Genomic DNA, 18,262 nt, shown 5'->3' with positions numbered 1-18,262 from the left:
ACTTGCCCTTCTGAGAGGATGTTCTTGTAAAAGGCACAACTTCCAATCTGAAAAAGGCAGCTAACATTTGGAAGGAAAAAAAAATCCAAGGCACATTGCAGTAAATGCCTGCCCCCTAGCTTCTCTCCTTTCCCTTCTCCTCCCCCATCTAGCTTAGGCTCCTGACATTTATTCCAAACTAAAAGGAGCTATTTTCTTCCCTCTGGTCAGGTTCAAACCCGAGAGCAGGCTGCCGGGAGGGATGTCGATTTCCTGCCCGAAATTGTCTCTTGTTTTTCCTCTTTACTCCAGTCCTCCTTGTGCAATGCTGCGTGCCACGCCGCTGGCAGAGCAGACAGAGGGAGAAGGAGAGAGGGAGCTCCAGTCACACACACCAAACACACACTCACACTCAGACACACGCGCGCGCACACACTCACCCCAGCCTGCCAGGCGACTGCCATCCAGGAGATCGCAGTCACCAGTGGAAGGGGGGGGAGGTGGAGGTAGGGGGGGTCGGGCGTGGGTAAGGGGGGGGCTACGCCAGCCACAATCGTGCCCATGCTCGGCTCTCATCCTCGCCACCACCACCTTGCACAGGTCGGGAAATCGCTTGTTTTCCTTTGCTTTTGGGTAACACAGGCTCTGGCCGGGGGAAGGGGAGGGGAGAAGGGAAGCCTAGCTGGGTGAGCTCTAGGGGCTGGGGGTGGGGTCGGCGTGGGGGTGGGGTGGACATTGAACTTTTCCTTGGCGTGACCAGCATATTGGCAGTTTCCCCGGGCTAATCCCGGCGATCTGTGGTTTGTTCTTCCAGTTAACTTTGTTCCAAAGGCTCCCGGGGAGGGGGTTTGGGGGAACGGGAAAAGCAGAAGGGAGCCAGAGAAGGGGAGAGGGGAAAAAACAAAGGTCTGGATTTGGGACCTAGATAAGGAGAGAAAGTAAATAACCACCGCGCCCGGCAGGAGCTCAGTGGGTCTGGGCGGCCAGGCGTTAGCTGCTTGGTTCTCGTTGGCTGTTTCGGGGAGCTTGAAGGCCACCGCACCAAGGACACACACCACACACACACACACACAACACACACACACACACACCACACAACACACACACACACACACACAGAGGCACAGGCGCGCTCTCAATGGATACAAAAGTCTGGACGTTCTAGGGGCGAGGAGGGAGGGAGGGAGGAAGGGAGGAAAGGAGGAAGAGAGGGAAGGAGGAAGGGGGGCGGGCGGCGGAGAGCCCGGGGCGGGGGAGAGCCGGAGCCCGAGCACAGCCGGAGCCCGAGACCGAGCCGGAGCCGGAGCCGGAGCTGGAGCCAGAGCGACTGCGCCCGTGCCGGCTCCCCTAGCCATGCGTGCCGCGGGCCCGTGAAGGGAGCCGCTGTGCGCCGCTGGCTGCCAAGTCCTTGCCCCGCTTTTGTCTCGCCCTACAGTGAATCGGAAGATGGAGATGGATGTTAAGGGAGTTTCTCAGTGCCCGGAGCCCATCCCCCACTCTCAGGGGGCTGGCGGAGGCTGTCAGCAGCCACCACCACCACCGCCACCGCCGCCGCCACCGCCGCCGCCGCAGGATGAGCAGCCTGGGGAAAGTGCGGCCGCCGGGGACAGCCACCCAGAGAAGAGACCAAACAGTGAGAAAGAAGACAAAAAGGTAGGTCTGCGGGCCGCCCCCTCCCCAGCATCTCCGCGCTGAGCCGGGAGCCCTCGGATCGCCTCCACCCCCTGCCCTGGCTGGAGAGCCCCGGCCAGAGGGTGGGGTCTGCGGGCGGAGGGGCGGGGGCCTGGGACGGGGCGAGAAGGGCTGCCCGCCGGCCGGCCTGTCTTCTGCCTGCCCAGCTGTCTGTCTGTCTTTATGTTGTCTGTCGGTTTGTCGCGGGGCGGGGATGGCGATGGGGAGTGACTTTAGGAAGTGGAGGCAGCGCCGGCATGGAGGAGCCTGTCCTGGATTGCAGGGTGGATGGAACTGTCTGGGTGTGCAAAGGCGAGTCTGGCTGCTGCTAGCTCTCCCATGTCCAGGGATGAGGGGTGAGGGTGAGGCGGGGACGATAGGGGGCGGCCGGGGCCAGCAGCCCATCAGGGCGGGCAGACAGACCTCTGTTTGCCCTCCCAAATTCAAGGGAGGAGGCTCTGCAGGCTCCTTCCTCCAGAGCCACGAGTTCTGAAGTGGCCCTGGGGAAGCCTTGGGGGCCGGGGGCAGGGAGCCTGAGTAGAGAAGCCCCAGTGCAGATAGATGTCCAGTAGTGGGGAGCAAAGTTTCTCTCATTTGCAGAATTGAGCCTTGCTAATGCAGTGGGGAGCCCTGTGGCCTCACCTGTCACCTCTCCCCCACCAAGAGCATCCCCTCAAATGTAGCTCAGCCCTGCTGTGTCATTGCAGACCAAGGGACAGCTCCTTCTTACTGTAGGGAGGGACAGACAGCCTTTTAGGTAATGGAGTTCAAGGAAAGATGGTTCCAATTTCATTCTGTCCCTGCCACCCCTCTTAAATAAGTCACAAAGAGGAAGAAATGGAATTTTTAAAATTGCCATTATAACAATGTCAGCCCAGTGTACTAATCACAAAGTGAATTTGTCTCTGGGCATCTTCTGCATCTTCATATATTTTTGGTGAAACTGAGGGCTAAGTGGTCCGTGGAACACTTGGGGAAATTGAATGGGAATTCCTACCCCCCCCCAAAAAAAAGTTATGATTTGTGTTTAGAAGCTGTAGAACTGTGCTCAGGCCATTTACTACATCTCGCTTGGTCTGATCAATCAATGTAAGTTGGATGGGAAAGATGTGGGTAGTACGATGAGTTCCACTGTCTTAAGAGACAATACTATCTCAGGAAGGCTGGAAACCTTTGAGTTCACATTTCTGTGAATGCTTACAATATGCAGGTGGATTGAATAAATACTTAAACTTAAAGTCTGGATCACACTGAGTATGCTCTAGCCACACTGAATTTAGAGTTGGTTTCACTTGACAAGTCTTAGGGGAAAAAAACATGTGTGTCTTCCCTGAAATCACCAGTGGTCAGAATGTGTGCTGCATGCAGGAAGCAAGATGAGCATCAGGGCTGTGTGTCAATCCAGGGGGAAAATCAGTGATATGGTTTTCGTGTGAAAAGCAACTCACTAAAGCATTGGGATTGAAAGACATTTAGATTGGGTTTGTGTTGCTCTGCAGATACAGAAAAAAAGCCGATAAGAAAGAAGAGGGAAAAAGGCAATGGATTTTAATATTCTAATATACTCAGCTTTTCAGTAACTCTTGATTTCATGAATATTTAATTGTCATGACTGCATATTTACGATTTCAGATGACTCTCTGGTTCCGATTTTATGAAACAACCCTCTCAGAATATAGTTTCATCTAGCTGAACTTTAAATCGACGCTTTAAAATATCTTTGGGAAATAATTGCAGTCTATAGCCAGTCTTACCATCTCCATATTGTGGGTTCTCTTGGTGCCTTGAGCAGAGAAAATTCCTGCCATCAGCAGAAATCTGTGCTTACTAGTTACTCTTGGATGCATCATGCAGACTGTCTAATGTTTTTTACCCATGGTGGGTATCAGGGAAGCAAATCCAGTCCCTATATTACTGCAGGTGAAAAGAGGCCTGAAAAGGGGCTGATTACATTTAGTTAATTAGCATGTACGGATAATTGAGTATTCCAATGATGTGATTTGCTTTATGTTTGTCGGCAATTTCTTGAGGTAGAAACAAAATACTACTTTTTTTCCCCTCCAGGTGTTTGCCTTAAAAAAAAAATCAGACTCCATCCTCATCTTATCCCAGAAATCAGCTGGGTTAACTCTTTAGTGGCCACTCCATTCCTCCAAGAGACTATCTGTCCTGTCTTTTAGAAGAGTTGGAGAAATGGGGCCTGGGCCAATGGGACTTTCACAGCTGGTTTTGTCTTGTGACTGCCAAGGCAAGTTATGAATTTGATTTTTTTTTTGAGTGAATTCTGGCTTCATTAGTGATTGGGACTTTGGGGGACTGAATCAGATTATTCCACTATGATGAAAACCAAATCCAAACTTTAATAGACTTGTGTGTCTTGGCCAAATTGTGAAGAAACACACACATACACACAATGGGAAGGTTTTTTTTTAAATATGAAAATGGAAAAATATATTCTTGGTTGAAGCTTTGTGTTTTTTTTTTTAATAATTACAGGATTTCAGGTTAGAAATATAAGCATCTATACCCCTGAAGCACAAGCCCTTTATTTGGTAGCTGCCTTTGATCCTAACACAGTTCCTTCAGGGGAAAAAGGCATTAAGACGGCAATAATGTTTTCTCAGGATGTTTTGAGGCCATTGCTCTTATTCCCTTTCATGGATTTCCCCAGTTGTCCAGTTGGAATGAGAAGTTATGAACTTGTCTCGTAAAAAAAAAAATAGCCAGGAAGCTGTCCCAAGTTCTCAGCAAGTCTTTGGTAACCATAGCAGCAGCATCTATGCTGGCAGAGATAAACCAACCTCCAAACTTGTAGGGTCCCTTGCAGTTCCTTATAGAATCATAGATTTGGAGCTGGAAGGGACTGTTGACATCGTCTAGTTCAACCTCCTCATCTTACAGATAATGACGCTGAGTCTTTGAGAAGCTAAATGACTTTCTCAGGGTCCCACAGGTGCTATGTCATCTGGTGAGTCCAAATCCAGCATTCTTTCCACTGTCCTATGCTGCTTCAGTGTTGTTGGGGATTGGGAGGGGGTAGAAAAATAAATGATAGAAGGGGGATATTTTCAAAACTTTTAAAAACCAGCTTGTGCCCTACCAGGACAGTAGCCACAATGGGACAGTTGAGGCAATACCTCCTTTGGGAGACCAATTTACATAGTAGCAGTCCTACTGACTGTCACTTGCTCTGAAGTATCTGTGTCCCACTGAAGAAAGGGCTCTTGAGTACAATATCAAAGTACCCACAATTTATAGATTCATTGGATCAAGAACTGGAAGGAACTTTAGAAGGTCATCTGGTTGATCTCTGTGATGTAAAGCAGCACTGTCTTTAATCCCAGACCAGTTGGGAAGAATAGGCAAGATTCCTTCTTCAGCATAAACTGTTGCCATCCTCTCCCTACCCTGCACATGTCACTGGTTAAGTCCCCTTTTCTTTCGAGGAGGCAGCAGAATATTGCAGCACATCTAAATTTGGAGTCATACTTCCTTGTGGTCAAATGCTGCCTCTGACATTTACTGGCACAGTGTCCATAGGATGCTCAGATGACCTCTCTTAACCTCAATGTCTTCATCCGTTCAATGGGGATATTGAAACCTGAAGTGATTACCTCGAGGCCACTCTTGATGCTCAGCTGAGATCATCCATATGAAACCCTTTGCAGACTTCAGACTGCCATTGTTCTCCCTTAGCTCTGTCTATACTCTGGATAAAGAATAATAACTGGTCATCATCATTCGGGCTAGAGGCCCCAGGTATCTGAAGAAAATTACAGAACTACCCCTCAGCATTCTTTCGTCTAGGTTTAATAATCTTAGATGTTTTAACTGTCTCCCTGCCCCTTTCATTAACCTATTGATTTTCTTCTACCATTCAGTTATGCTCAGGAAGTATTTCTGAACCTTACACCACCCAAATTTTTAATTAGAAAGGTTTTACAACTCATTTTTAATGATAATCATGGAGAATCACAAAAAAGCAGAATGGAGATAGAACCATCCTTGGAATGAGGAAGACAGGTTCTCTGATTCTTCTTGGCTATGTAATCCTGCTCAAGCTAGTTAACTTCTTATTCCTGACGACACGCTAAAGCTTGAAGTGGCAGACTTGGATTGGTGGAGGGAATTTCTACCCTGGGAGTTCCCCAAACCAATGAAATCATAAAATAAAACTTAAAAAATGTGAGCCATCACTTATGTTGTACTTTAAGGTTTGCAATGCACATTTTATACACACTTAAGCTTCATAATAGACATATAGATACCAGTTAGGGGGTACAGTGGACAGAGCATTGGACCTAAAGTTAGAAAGACCTGAGTACGACTCTAGCCTCAGATGCTTACTAGCTCACTTAACTGCTTAATTTCCTCATCTGCAAAATGGGGATAATGATAGCACCTAACTTCTAGGGTTGTTGTAGGGATACAATGAGATAATATTTGTAAAGTAATTTAAGGCAATACATAAATGCCAGCTCTTATTATACTTGCTGATGTGTTACCAAGTTTCTTGTTTGTATTTGAATCCAGCTAGATCCTTTGATGCTTGAAAAAAGGGTTAAAATGGCTTCTCTTCTCCTGTCAAGCCCATTAATTTGATTTTCTTTTACTGTGATTCTTGGTTAACAGGTGTGCTTCATGGCCAACAAGTGGTATAGCATTATTTAATTTAACAGACCTTGTAGCCTAAATGCTGGGAATACACAGATAAAACAAAATAAGCCCTATTCTGAAGGCACTCACATTCTCCAGGGGCGGGGTTACATTAATAAGGGGGCTAACTACGTATGCATATAGAAGTAAATATAAAGTGTATGCCAACTCATTCCAAGGCATAGAAAGTGCTCAGAACCAGAGGGTCAAGAAAGGGTTCATGTGAACCATATGTTCTTGGAAGATGGCGATTTTAAGAGGCAGAAATGAGGAGACAGGATATTCTGGATTAGGATGGGGGCAAGGTTGGGGAGATTACTGCTTGTGCAGAGACACAAGTAAGAGATGAAAAATCATGTACAAGGAACACTAGTAGGTCAAGTTCTCTAAAATAGAGGGTGTATGAAAAGAAAGTAATATCAAATTAAGACTGAAATATAGTTAGGAGCCAGATATGGAAGGAATTTACCAGTTTGAGGATCATATACACATGGTTTTCTGTGTTTTTTTCCCCCTTCAGTATAAAGTAATATACTGCTGATTCACTTTATCAGATCTGCTTATTGTTTTGTTGAGTTGAGGGTACAGAAGGTCCACTGGGGCTCCTGCCTTGGGCAGTTCTGACAGTTTTACTGGTTCACACTATCTACAGTATGGATTGTGTGTGATAGGAGAGCCGTTCTCTAATGTACCTGGCTATTCCTGATTGGTGGAGAGAGTTGCCAGAACCTCAGCTTATCCTATTCCATCTTATAAACGTTTGGGCCTTTTTTCTACCTGGTGAGTTTTCCCCTTAGAGATCATTTGAGGGCTAAATTTAACATTTGGGAAAAGACCACATTTTTCTTTTATTCTCCAGCAGTGCCAAGCTCAGAGGTCAAGTGTCCCATTGCTGCAGCATGGACCTGCTGGGAACCTGGGTAGAGTCTGAACTCTGTGAAAGGTTTGAAGGGTACTGACAGCTGGGCATCAGAGCCTTGGGAAAGGTTGTTGTTCTCATATTTTGTTTTCTCATTTTTGTCCTGAAAATACTTATATTACAGGAGAGAGTATAGGGCAGTTAGTAGAATTACACAGCAAACAGAAAAGTTTTATCCTCCCCCTCCTCTTCCCCTTCTCCCTCCTCTTCCTCCTCCCCCTTCTCTCTTTCCCTTACCCCTCCTCCTTCTTCTTCTTGCTCTTGTTCTTTTTCTTCTTCCTCTTCTTCTTTTGTGGGGAGGAAGGAATTAGGCATCACGGCACAGAGGAATCAGTATAGGATTTGCAGTCACAGGACTTGAGTTCGAATCTCAGCTCTGCTATTTGCCACCTCTGTGACTTTGGGCCACTGACTGCCCCTTTGGGCCTTGGTCTCCTGATCTGTAAAACATAGGTGGTTAGATTAGGATGGGCATTCTTAACCTCAGGTCCATGAATCTGCTTTTTTTTTTTTAATTGATAACTGTATTTCAATATAGTTTTCTTTATAATCTTATGAATTTTATTTTGTGTTTAAAAAACATTATTCTGAGAAGGGATCCCCAGGTGTCCCCAGAATGACTGCCAAGGATCCAGGACACCAAAAAGGTGAAGCCCACCAAGATTAGATATTCTCGAGTAGTTCTTTTTCTGATGGTGATGACAGTTTCCCTGGTAAGACTAACCTGTGTCGTGGATTGTGTGCATCATGTGAGAATCCAGCCTTTCCTATTGGTCACAGAGCATTGATTAAGCCTTGTTTTATTCCATTCCATCTTTCAAGGTTTTAGGATCTTTTTTCTATGTGGTCAGTTTTCCTGTACATCCCATATAGGCTGTTTAATAAGTGCTTGTTGACTTACTGATTCTGAAAAAAAAAAACAAACTAAAGAAAAGGACAAACTGAAGAGTGGAATGTTGTAGGGAAGGGCAAGGGCAAGGGTCATAGCCGCTTGACATAAGAGCTGGCCATTTCGCTGCTGGCAGCTTTCTCCCAGGCTCCCCCATGGGCAGGGCTGTCCTGGCACCCAGAACAATCATGTGGATCTTTCTGTTATCGCTCCCTTTTTTTTTGTGCTTTACTTATCTGCAGAGGGAGTGAGTGGCATCATGGGCTGGGGGCAGGGTCAGCCCCATCTCTGGCATTTGTGGGCTGTGTTACTCGATGTACTGTGGTGCACCATTTGATGTCGCAGTGCCCTGTGTGGCTCTCTCAGGCTATTGCAGAACAAGCGCTGATCCTCACTACCGTTAATATCTCCCTCTGTTTATTATCTTCCTTTTATCTTGTATGTATCTTCTTTGTCCCTAGTTGTTCGCCTGTTGTCTTCCCCATTAGACTGTGAGCTCCTTGAGGGCAGGGACTGCCTTTCACCTTTCTTTGGATTTGCAGTGCCTGGCACACAGTAGATGCTTATTAAATGTTTGTGGACCGACTTTGGTGGACTGTGGACTGACACCAGCTTGCATGAGGGGACAGTTGTTTGTTTTCTAGGAGTTTCTCATATTGATGAAATCCCAGGTTCAGACCCCCCTCCCCAACTTCTTTGTGCACATATTGCATTGAATGTAAACTCATCAAGGGCAGGGGCTTTTTATGTCTTTGATAAATACATTGAAGAAGGGAAGTAGACACTTGGTCCTAACTTTTTCCTATTGAAGATCAGGTTCTCAGTTCTGACAGAAGGCATGAGTTTGGATTCCAGTGAAGGGGACAGGCGTGTGTCCTAATGTGTGAAACCATCCTGTAATTTTGAGCTTAACGTATGGCAGTTTTGAAAATGTCATGTATGTATGTCTTGTACGATTCAGCCAGGTTGGCTTTGTATTTACCTGTGGCCTCTGAAGCCTAGAGATGCTCCCTGTTCTTTTCGTGGTGCCTAGGAATTCATAATTGAGTTGTCATCTATGCTAACAACTTCAGTTGATGATTTCCCAGCTGGAAGCCTAATACTTGAGAAGGAAGGAGGCATGTGGTAGGGGGAAAGCCCTTTCCTGGAAATCACAAACATAATAATAATAATAATAATAATAATAATAATAATAATAATAATAATAATAATAATAATAAAAAACAATAATTATGGTAAATAGCATTTATATGAGTCTTTCTTTTGCAAAGCACTTTCATATGTTAGCTCATGTGATCCTTACCACAATTCCAAAGTGGGTACTATATTTATTTTCATTTTACAGATGAGGCACAGAGAAGTTGTGACTTGCTCAGGGTCACACAGCTAGTAAATATATGAATCACGACCCGAACTCAGGTCTTCATGCCTGCAAGTCCTGTGCTCTATCTGCTCTGCTGCCTAGCTCCTAGGCTTGGTTTAGAGTCCATTGACTGTGCCACCTTGGGCAACTTGCCCTTCCTCCTTAGGTCGCACTTTGTCTATGGGAGGAGGAGGACTGAATGATATGATCTCTAAGACCCTGCTAGCACTGTAATTATATACAATGTTGCAGTGCATCTTGTTTTTGTCCTATTTTCTGAAGATAAGTAGGAAGGAAACAATGATCTTGCCCCTGGACTTAGCATTTTTTTCTTGTGCCTTTCTCCCACCACTGATTTGCATGTGAAAATTTTGAAGTTGAAAAGCTGGATGGCCTTGGATCTAGAAGCCCTAGATAATTTGTTGGAAGGCAGACTCTGAACCAATGTTGATACAGTTTTTTGATACAGTTGAAAGTGAGAAGGGAGCTGTAAGAGATTTCTAATCCTAAATCAGAGTGTGGTTTCTAACAGAGACCTTGTCCTTAGTGAGTAGGAAGCAGACCTTACAAAACTGATTTAAACTTGCAGGTACTAGTTGAGATTGTTGTGGGTTTCAAGAGAGAAAAGGTGGAACCTCAGCTGAGAATACATTTGCAGCAAGAAGCTGACACAAGAGAAAAGGCCCAAAACCTTGTGTTCAGTGGAGCTGCTTCTGACAGTGACTGACAGTAACCCCAGGAGCTGCGGAACACTGTCTAGTTGTAGCCAGTAAGATCAGCAGGAATCAGCGCCCAGCTGAAATTATGTGCATACCAAAGGCTATTTGGGATATGAGTGCGAGGAAGAACAAACTTAGTTGGATTACATCATCAGAAAACTACAGTGGGCCTCCTCCGTCAGAGGGGCAAGTTTCTTTTCTACATGAGCTTTGGTCACATATGTTCTCTATGGGTGTGCCCTGCCCAGGTGCTTCCTATGTTTGTTTCTCTCCACATGTTTCCTATGTTATTCCATCTTCCCACTGAGCCTATATATGGATTTGTGGGAGAGTGTGCCCTAGAGTTGTGGGGGAAATGCTTTATTGCTACTTTTCTGATTTTGTCTTTTCATTAAATGCCTTTGCTGTGAACTAATTATGTTCCCTGGCTGACCAGGAAAAATAAACACATCAGCAGGGGTTCTGGAGCTATGATTTTTTGTGAATGCTGACCCACGTGGTACACTGAACCTGAGGCAGAGTCGTCTGGGGATCCACATATGCCACGATAGATTTCACTTTTCCCACCCTAACCTCAGTGTTTTGAGATGAAACTGGCCGAGTAAGGGGAAGCTTAAGCTGTTCACTTACCCCATTTGTTTTTTGAGGGCAAGCAGGCTATAGTAACTAGACATGAAAAAGGCCAGAGGAGAAGGCATTGGGAGCGGTCCCCTCACAGGCAGTAACCCCCAGAGAGAAGCTGGGATGTTTGACCTTAGTCAAAAACCCAAGAAACCAGCAGACTCCTTTCCCCAGTTCTGTGAAGTAGGCCTTTCTTAGTGGTAGGACTTTCACTAAACTTTTAAGAGGAAACAAACAAATGTGATTATGTTAATCTTCCAAAGCAACAATTCCCATGTGGAGGAGCAGAGAAAGTTCTGAGATACAAAATCATTAGTTTTGCCATTTGTACTATTAGGGCACATTAACCTTCAGAGATCCTGGCTGACTCCTAAGGTCCTTTCTAGCTCTTCGTCCCTGGGGCCCTATGATCTCCTCAGTGGAATTAGCCTGTAGGTTCATTAGAGTGCTGAATTCAGATCTGGAAAAGACCTTGGAAGAGTCCTCAACTTTAGGTAAGAAGATACGGGGCAGGGTCGAATCGTATGCGGTCAGCCAACAGTCATGACTTATGTGCTTAATATGTGCCAGGGATATGCTGAGTGCTGACGATTCAAGGAAAGGTCAAAAACATAGACCCTGTCTTCAATGAATTAACATATAGATGTGAGAGATAACATGTAACTAACTAGATACATACAAGATACATACAGAGCAGATGGAAGGTAACCTCAGAGGGGAAAGCCCTGCTGAGGGCTTGTGGGAAAGGCCTACTTGAAGAAAATGGGATTTGAGCTGGGTCTTGCGGAAGCCAAGTGGAGGTGAGGAGAAGGGGCATTTCAAGTGAGGGGGCAACCAGTGCAAACAAGATGGGAGTGGACGTATGAGATATGAGGGATGTTGAAATGGTAGAAATGCTAGGTTTTGGCAATGGATTGGATACATGGGGTCAGTGTAAGTAAGGGGTCAAGGATGACACTGAGGTTGAGAACCTACATCACTGGGTAGGTGGTGGTGTACTTGACAATAATAGGGAAATGTAGTAGAGGGGAATATTTTGGGGAAACATGATGAGTTCTGCTTTAGATGTCCAAAAAGCAGTTAACTGGCAATAATTAAGCAGTTCACTGTATCAAAAGCACAAGACTTGTAAGGCAGTAAGACCTGAGCTTGAACTTCCTAATTGTGTGATCCTGGGCGAGTCATTTAAACTCTCTTTGGTCATCAGTTTCCTCATCTATAATAGGGAAATAATAATACACGTACCCCCTACTCCAAACCTCAGGGCTGTTATGAGGGCCAAGTGAGATCATCCTATAAAGCACTTTGCAAGTCTTAGGTGCTGTATAAATGTCAGCGATTGTGACGGGGATGATGCCAGACTGAGTTCAGGTGAGTTTAGGGCTGGATAATAGACCTTGGAATCATCTGCAGAGAGTACTGTCACCTCTCTCCATAGAGAACTCCCATGGGAGCTGATAAAAGATGAGAAGAGGGTTAAAGACCACATTATAGGATGTGCCCTTATTTAGGAGGCAAAACACAAAAGAGGATCCAGCATAGGAGGTAGGTGGAGCAGGCAGAGAGGGGGGAGCAGAACAATGAAAGAGTGATGTCCCAAAAACCTAGAGAAGAGGGGCAGCGAGGTGGCACAGTAGATAGAGCACCGGCCCTGGGGTCAGGAGGACCTAAGTTCAAATCCAGCCTCAGACCAAACACTTGACACTTACTAGCTGTGTGACCCTGGGCAAGTCACTTAACCCCATTGCCTAGCCAAAAATAACCCCAAAACAATAACAACAACAACAAAAACCTAGAGAGGAAAGAGGATCGAGCAAGTCCTTTCACTTCTTTGACCTTCGTTTTCCACATTTGTAAAATGGAGCTAATATTTCCACTTCCTATCTCATAGAGCAGCTGGGAAGAAAACGCTTCATCAATCTATTGAAAGGTGAGGAAATAAATAGTTTACCCAGTTGAAATTCACAATATTTGATTGTGGTGCCCAGATTCAAGAGTGAACTGTTGGCACCTACATAATATGGTTGAAAAAGGCGACTAATTAAAAGTGGGGTGGGGTGGAGAAGTGGTTGGAATATATGGCTAACAGGGAATATCAGGAAAAGAAGGCAGAAACAGGAGGGTTATAAGTCAGTGAACCAACAAACATGTATTAAATATCTCCTCTGTGTACGGTGAAGGGCAAAGACAATAATGAAACAATTCTTGCCTTCAAAGACCTTACCTTCTGTCAAGAAAGATGGAATGCACGTATCAGAATAAATACAAAGTAAATACCGTACCCACAGCAGGATAGTTAAGTGTGGAGGCTGGTAGCATTTGGGGATAGGGATCAGGAAGGACTTCTTGTAGAGGTGAAGCTTGAGTTGAATTTTGAAGGGAGTAAGGTCCTTAGAGATCAGGGAATAAATTCTAGGAAGAGAGGGAGGCTAGTGCCAAGACTGGCTGTGGAAATGGGTCTAGTCAAGGTAGTCAAGAGAGAAAGCTACGGAGGGGCCATGGGGTATATGGAAAGAGCAATGACTTTAGAGTCCTGGGTTCAAATCCCTTATTTGTCACTTCTTTGTGACGCTGTCTGGGCCTCAGTTTACTCATCTGTAAAATGGGGGGGTTGAACTGGGTGACCTCAAAGGTCCTTCCATCTCTAAATCCATGATCTTTGGAGAGTGAACCAGATGTCCTGTAGTGAGTACTGAGGAGCAGAATTAGGCATAAGAACCTTTGTACCTTGTCAAACAGTTAACCTTTTTTATCTATTTGCCTTTTCCTACCTCCACCATATGGTAAATCCCTTAAGAAGCTGGCATGTTATTATTGGAAATGGAGAGTGGTGAAAAAAATCTTTGGGATTCCCCCCAATCCTTACCTTGCAGAATTCTTTTTGTGTAGGGGAGCCCTATAAATGAGGGCTTGTAGCAGCAACCAGAAGTCTGAAATATTCACCAAGGAGTGGCTTTGCTGATGGGAGACTGGGAATGCATGGTGGTGTCATGAGATTCAGTAGGCCTCCTGTACCCCAAGACACCATAGTCCCTAGTTTAGGAAAGGATATTTAAATTGATTCTCCTTTCAAATCCCTCACCTCCCTTTCTCTCATTTCTGAAGGTCACAAGCTAAGTTCTTTTGGGGTTCATTCTGTGACAGCTCCTTAGGAAACAGGGTGGGCTGAGGGAAGTATCTCCCCCAAAATACAAGTGTCACAGTTTAGCTGACACATCGGGTAGAACCATCACCGCTAGCTAGTGCATTTTTCTACCCTGCCCAGTGATTCTGTGACAGGGCTGGGTCATATTTTTACTTGTTTTCCAGGGCAGGGGGAATAGAGGTTAGCCTTGTGATGTCATTGGTCGGGGGAGGGTGGCTTCTAGCTGAGGAAGATCACTGTACCAATGCAGGTTGGTGCTTTTTCTTTCAAATCTTTAAGAGTTACCAGATCATAGAGAGCTTAAGTGATTTGTGCAGGGTCACATCAAGAGTATAGGGCAGAATTGGGCCTTGAACGTAGGCCTTCCCAGCTTTGGGACCAGCTCTAACCACTGTGTCATATTGCATTACAAAAAGAGCATTTATTCCTTTTGGACTTCACAGCGTAGACAGACAGTCACTGGTAAACAGAGCTCACGTCTTGTCAGTTGTGTCTTATTTGTTAAAGCACTTGATTGACTGGGAAGGGAAGGGGCAGTGGGGGCAGTGGTGGGGGTGGGGATATCATTCTTGGCCTCTGCTGTGTTCCCTGTCCTCTTGTCTTAGGCACACTTTAAAATGTTTGAAGGAGCGTGCAGAAGATTTGGAAGGTCCTGGGGGTTAGTGGGAGGGAGTCTTCCATACTTCTATTTTGCAAGATGTACAGAGACAAACTTTGTGACTGCAATCCTTTGGTCTGCTTCCTAGGCTAACTGGCTTGGGGTGTTTTTAAAGCAGCCCAGAGGCAGAAAAAGAATTCTGGGGATTGACATACGAACCAGGACGCTGTGCTTAAGGCAGGAAAAGCTGTTCACAGCTGTATTTAGGTCCTGAGTAAGCCCTCCCCACCAGAGAAGACTGAATAGTGCTGTGACCCCAGGTAAGGCTGCTTGAGCAGAGTAGAACCCAGCAAATATTCATCTGAATATCAGTCCCCAGAGGGCCGTGCCCCTCCTACCTATGATCTTAGCCCTCTAGGTTTGAGTTCTAGTGGATACCAGGTACCTACGATTGAAAGGCACACCTGGGGCTTCAGAAAAGGCAGTTCCTTTGAAAGGTTCCAGGGTCTTCACACTGACTTTTAATTTTTTGGAAAGGAGGGGTTCTAGTCAAGATTCAAGAATTTGGTAAGTGACATTAATTACCTTTGCATAAGAATAACAACTAACATTTATACAGCACTTCAAGGCTTTACGGAGCACCTTATGTGTATTATTTCATTTGGTCCTCACAACAACTCTATGAGGTAGGTGCTATTATTACTTTCAATTTTGTAGATGAGGAAACTGAGGCACAGAGTATTTCAGTGACTTACTTGCCTGGGGTCATGCAGCTGGTAAGTGTCTGGGTCAGGATTCAGATTCTAGACTCTAATTTGGGTATTTCTATCCACTAGGCCATTGAGCTTACTTTGGGGTATATAACACAAAGGCTCCATCAGCTCTATACCCCCAAGATAGTGAATTGCTTTTACAAAAAATCCAGACTGAAGAGTCAGCCCAGTATGGTGCATTCAGGGAGACCTGGGTAGGAGACTGGCCTCTGCCACCTGCTGACTATGTTCTCAGGGCCTGGAAAACTGTTTAAGACTGTGAGCTGCAGAGCAGGTGGAGAGCCGCATTAGGAGAAGGAGATTTCACACTGGGAGTTCCTTATGCCAATGACATCAGAGATGAGAACGGCAGGGAACCCGGAGAAGAGACTTGGGAGAAGCAAAAGTTGGGGAGCTGGACTCCAATGGTCTGTGCTTCAGCAGATTGACATCGGACTTCAACACAGTCTTATGGATTTATTAATGTGGGCGTTGCTTTCATCACTGCAGACCGTGACTCCTTCCGCCTGCCCATCCTGCCCATTTCCCTCCATAGTAGATTCCGCCAACATGCTGGAGGTCCAGGGATATTTCAGAAGTTCCATTGGAGCAATGAGGTGTTCTCATCCTTCTCTCTGAGCACACGACTGGCAACTTAATGGGAAATAAATACGCAACTGAGAGACAGAGTGCCAGATTTGCATTCACGAGATGAGGGTTCCGATCCTGCCTTGGCCACTCATTAGCTCTATGGCCATATGTAAGAGCCTTTACCTCTGGCAAATCTGTAAGGCTTTTTTGTTAGGTAATGGCCTGGAAGCCTCTGTGTTGGCATACATTTGATCTTTATGTTTATTTATGATGTCCAGGTTTTACATTAGGTGGCAGAAGACTGATTATTTCCTTTGCCCTCCCTTCCTGAGACACTTGATTGTGTCCCACCTTGAGACACAGCTATTAAATGTCACAGTGGCATTAGGGGCAATAGGAGCTGACACTTATACAGTGCTTTGAGGCTTTTAAATCGTTTTGTGTCTATTATCTCATCTGACTTTTCTTGGCAACTCTGTGAGGCAGGGGATACCTATGACTCTTGTTTTTTCAAATGAGGGAAACTGAGGCACAAAGCATTGAAGCCTTGGCTACATCCATGCAGCTAGTAGCTGTTCAAGGTTTTTTTAGACTTGTGAATTTAAGCCATCTTTCCGAACCTTACCCTGCCTCTGTTCTAGCTTATATAGCTGAGTCAAACAGGTTTGTTTTCAGATATGGTGCTCTCCCAAATGTCTGCCACAAGAGGGTCTGTAACAGGGGCTCTGAAGCCTGGGACACTGCGTCCTGGTTTCTGAGGAATGCAGACCCATATTTCCTTTGCCTTGACCTTCAGGGGATAGAAGAAAAATGTGGATCAACAACCTGATGTGAGTGAGGGACAATTATACTTGGGGCTGAATCAGTGCTGTGGCAGTCAGCAGCCCACAGTTGGTCCATTTTTAAAATAGAAGGTATTTTCCAAGCACTTTCCTACACAAGAGGATTGTTGAAACTGGAGTGACTGAGTCATGAGTTAGAATAGTCTGATTCTAATCAGAAAAATCACAACCCTCTCTTTCCCACATGCCAGATTCCTACCAGACTGTGGGTTCTTAGAAGTTGTATGCTTGTCCCAATTATCTAGACAGCAAAATGAGTGTGAACATCGATGAGTAAGTAACACAGCCCTCCTTGTTCCTCCAGTAGACTGTAAACTCCTTGAAGGCAGAGGTTGTTTCCGTTGTCTCTGTATCCTTAGCATAGCACACAGTAGGTATCTAATAAATTAAAAATAAAATGGAACTTGAGTTGAATTTTGGGTGTCAGTGTGGGAGTAGAATGTTCTAAGGAACGCTAGCTTGGTCCCAAGGAACAATACAATGTTGGTACTATTTCTGAGGTGCAGTTTTTCCATTGGGTATAGCTAGCAAAGGAAATCTATCAACGAGAAATGATTCAGAGTATAGTTATTTCAATCATTTTGACATGTTGTGCTGGAGTATGATTTCACATGTTCTTTTTAGGACATCTTTGGGCCAGTGTAAAAGTGATTCAGTGAAACCTTGTACAAAAGGGCGTAGGCTTAGGGACCTTTGAGATGATCTAGTCCAGCTCAGTCGCTTTTACAGATGTGGCAGCCAAGATCAAGTGACTGACCCAAGGTCATTCATGTAACAAGCAGGGCTGAGCCAGGATTTGACTCCAGAACCCACGATTCCAAACTCAGTGCTGCCTTTTCAGCACTGCACACTGGTTTCACTTTCTGTACTAGGATAATAATAATAACTGACAGGCCTAGGAAGGTTCCATTCCTCAGGAGATATCAAGTATAGAAAACTGCATAGACTGCCCAACTGCACTGTGGCGTGATTAGGGGTCTGCCGAAACTGCCTCTTCTCTCTTTTGTACTTGCTGTTCTAAGTGATGACTATCTGGGGAGACACAGACATTTAGAAATGAAGGGGAGGTAAAAACAAAACCTCTCCACAAAAATTAAAAGACAGACATCAGAGTCGACAATAAAATAGTGATTTCAAGTTTTCAAAGAGCTTTGAATACCTTTTCCCTTTAGCGCCTCACAGCAACTCCGTGAGGCTGGTGTTACAGTTATTACTGTGACCATTTTACAGATGAGGAAGTTGAGGCTCAAGCAGCTGACCTCAGGTGATATAACTAGTGAGTGTCAGAGGAAGGATTTGAACCTAGGTCTTCCTGAATCCATGTCCACTAAACATACTGTGTAGCCTGCTGCCTAGGGGGTTCTGCATACAACTAAGAAGGTGGAGATGATTTTTTATGAACATATCACCAGCTTCATGGAGAACAGCGGTGCAGGTACAGAATAATAGCTGGTAGTTTAGAAAAGGCCTAGGTAAAGTGAGGTGTTGCTTTCCTTACCTGTGGTCTCTCACCTTGT

General features: G+C 45.2%; 1 protein-coding gene across 8 annotated transcripts in view; it reads left to right on the top strand.

Annotated features, from left to right (window-relative positions):
• Positions 1-495: 495 nt before the first annotated feature.
• RBMS3 (RNA binding motif single stranded interacting protein 3) overlaps positions 496-18,262 on the top strand; it is a 1,402,476-nt gene continuing 1,384,709 nt past the window's right edge. For 4 of the 8 annotated variants that reach the window (XM_078151264.1, XM_078151267.1, XM_078151274.1 and 1 more), the window contains exon 1: positions 1,220-1,632. In XM_078151264.1, the coding sequence (XP_078007390.1) occupies positions 1,426-1,632 (207 nt within the window). In that variant the 5' untranslated portion in view covers positions 1,220-1,425. Of the gene's footprint in view, positions 580-1,219; positions 1,633-18,262 lie in introns of those variants that run through there. The other 4 variants (XM_078151272.1, XM_078151270.1, XM_078151263.1 and 1 more) reach the window with 3 other exon arrangements.

Source organism: Phascolarctos cinereus, unplaced genomic scaffold (assembly GCF_003287225.1).
Source record: "Phascolarctos cinereus isolate Bilbo 61053 unplaced genomic scaffold, phaCin_HiC Scaffold_1;HRSCAF=81, whole genome shotgun sequence".
In the NCBI taxonomy this organism is placed as follows: domain Eukaryota; kingdom Metazoa; phylum Chordata; class Mammalia; order Diprotodontia; family Phascolarctidae; genus Phascolarctos; species Phascolarctos cinereus.
Note: the sequence above shows the minus strand (reverse complement) of the source record. Positions and strands in the feature narration are given on the sequence as shown.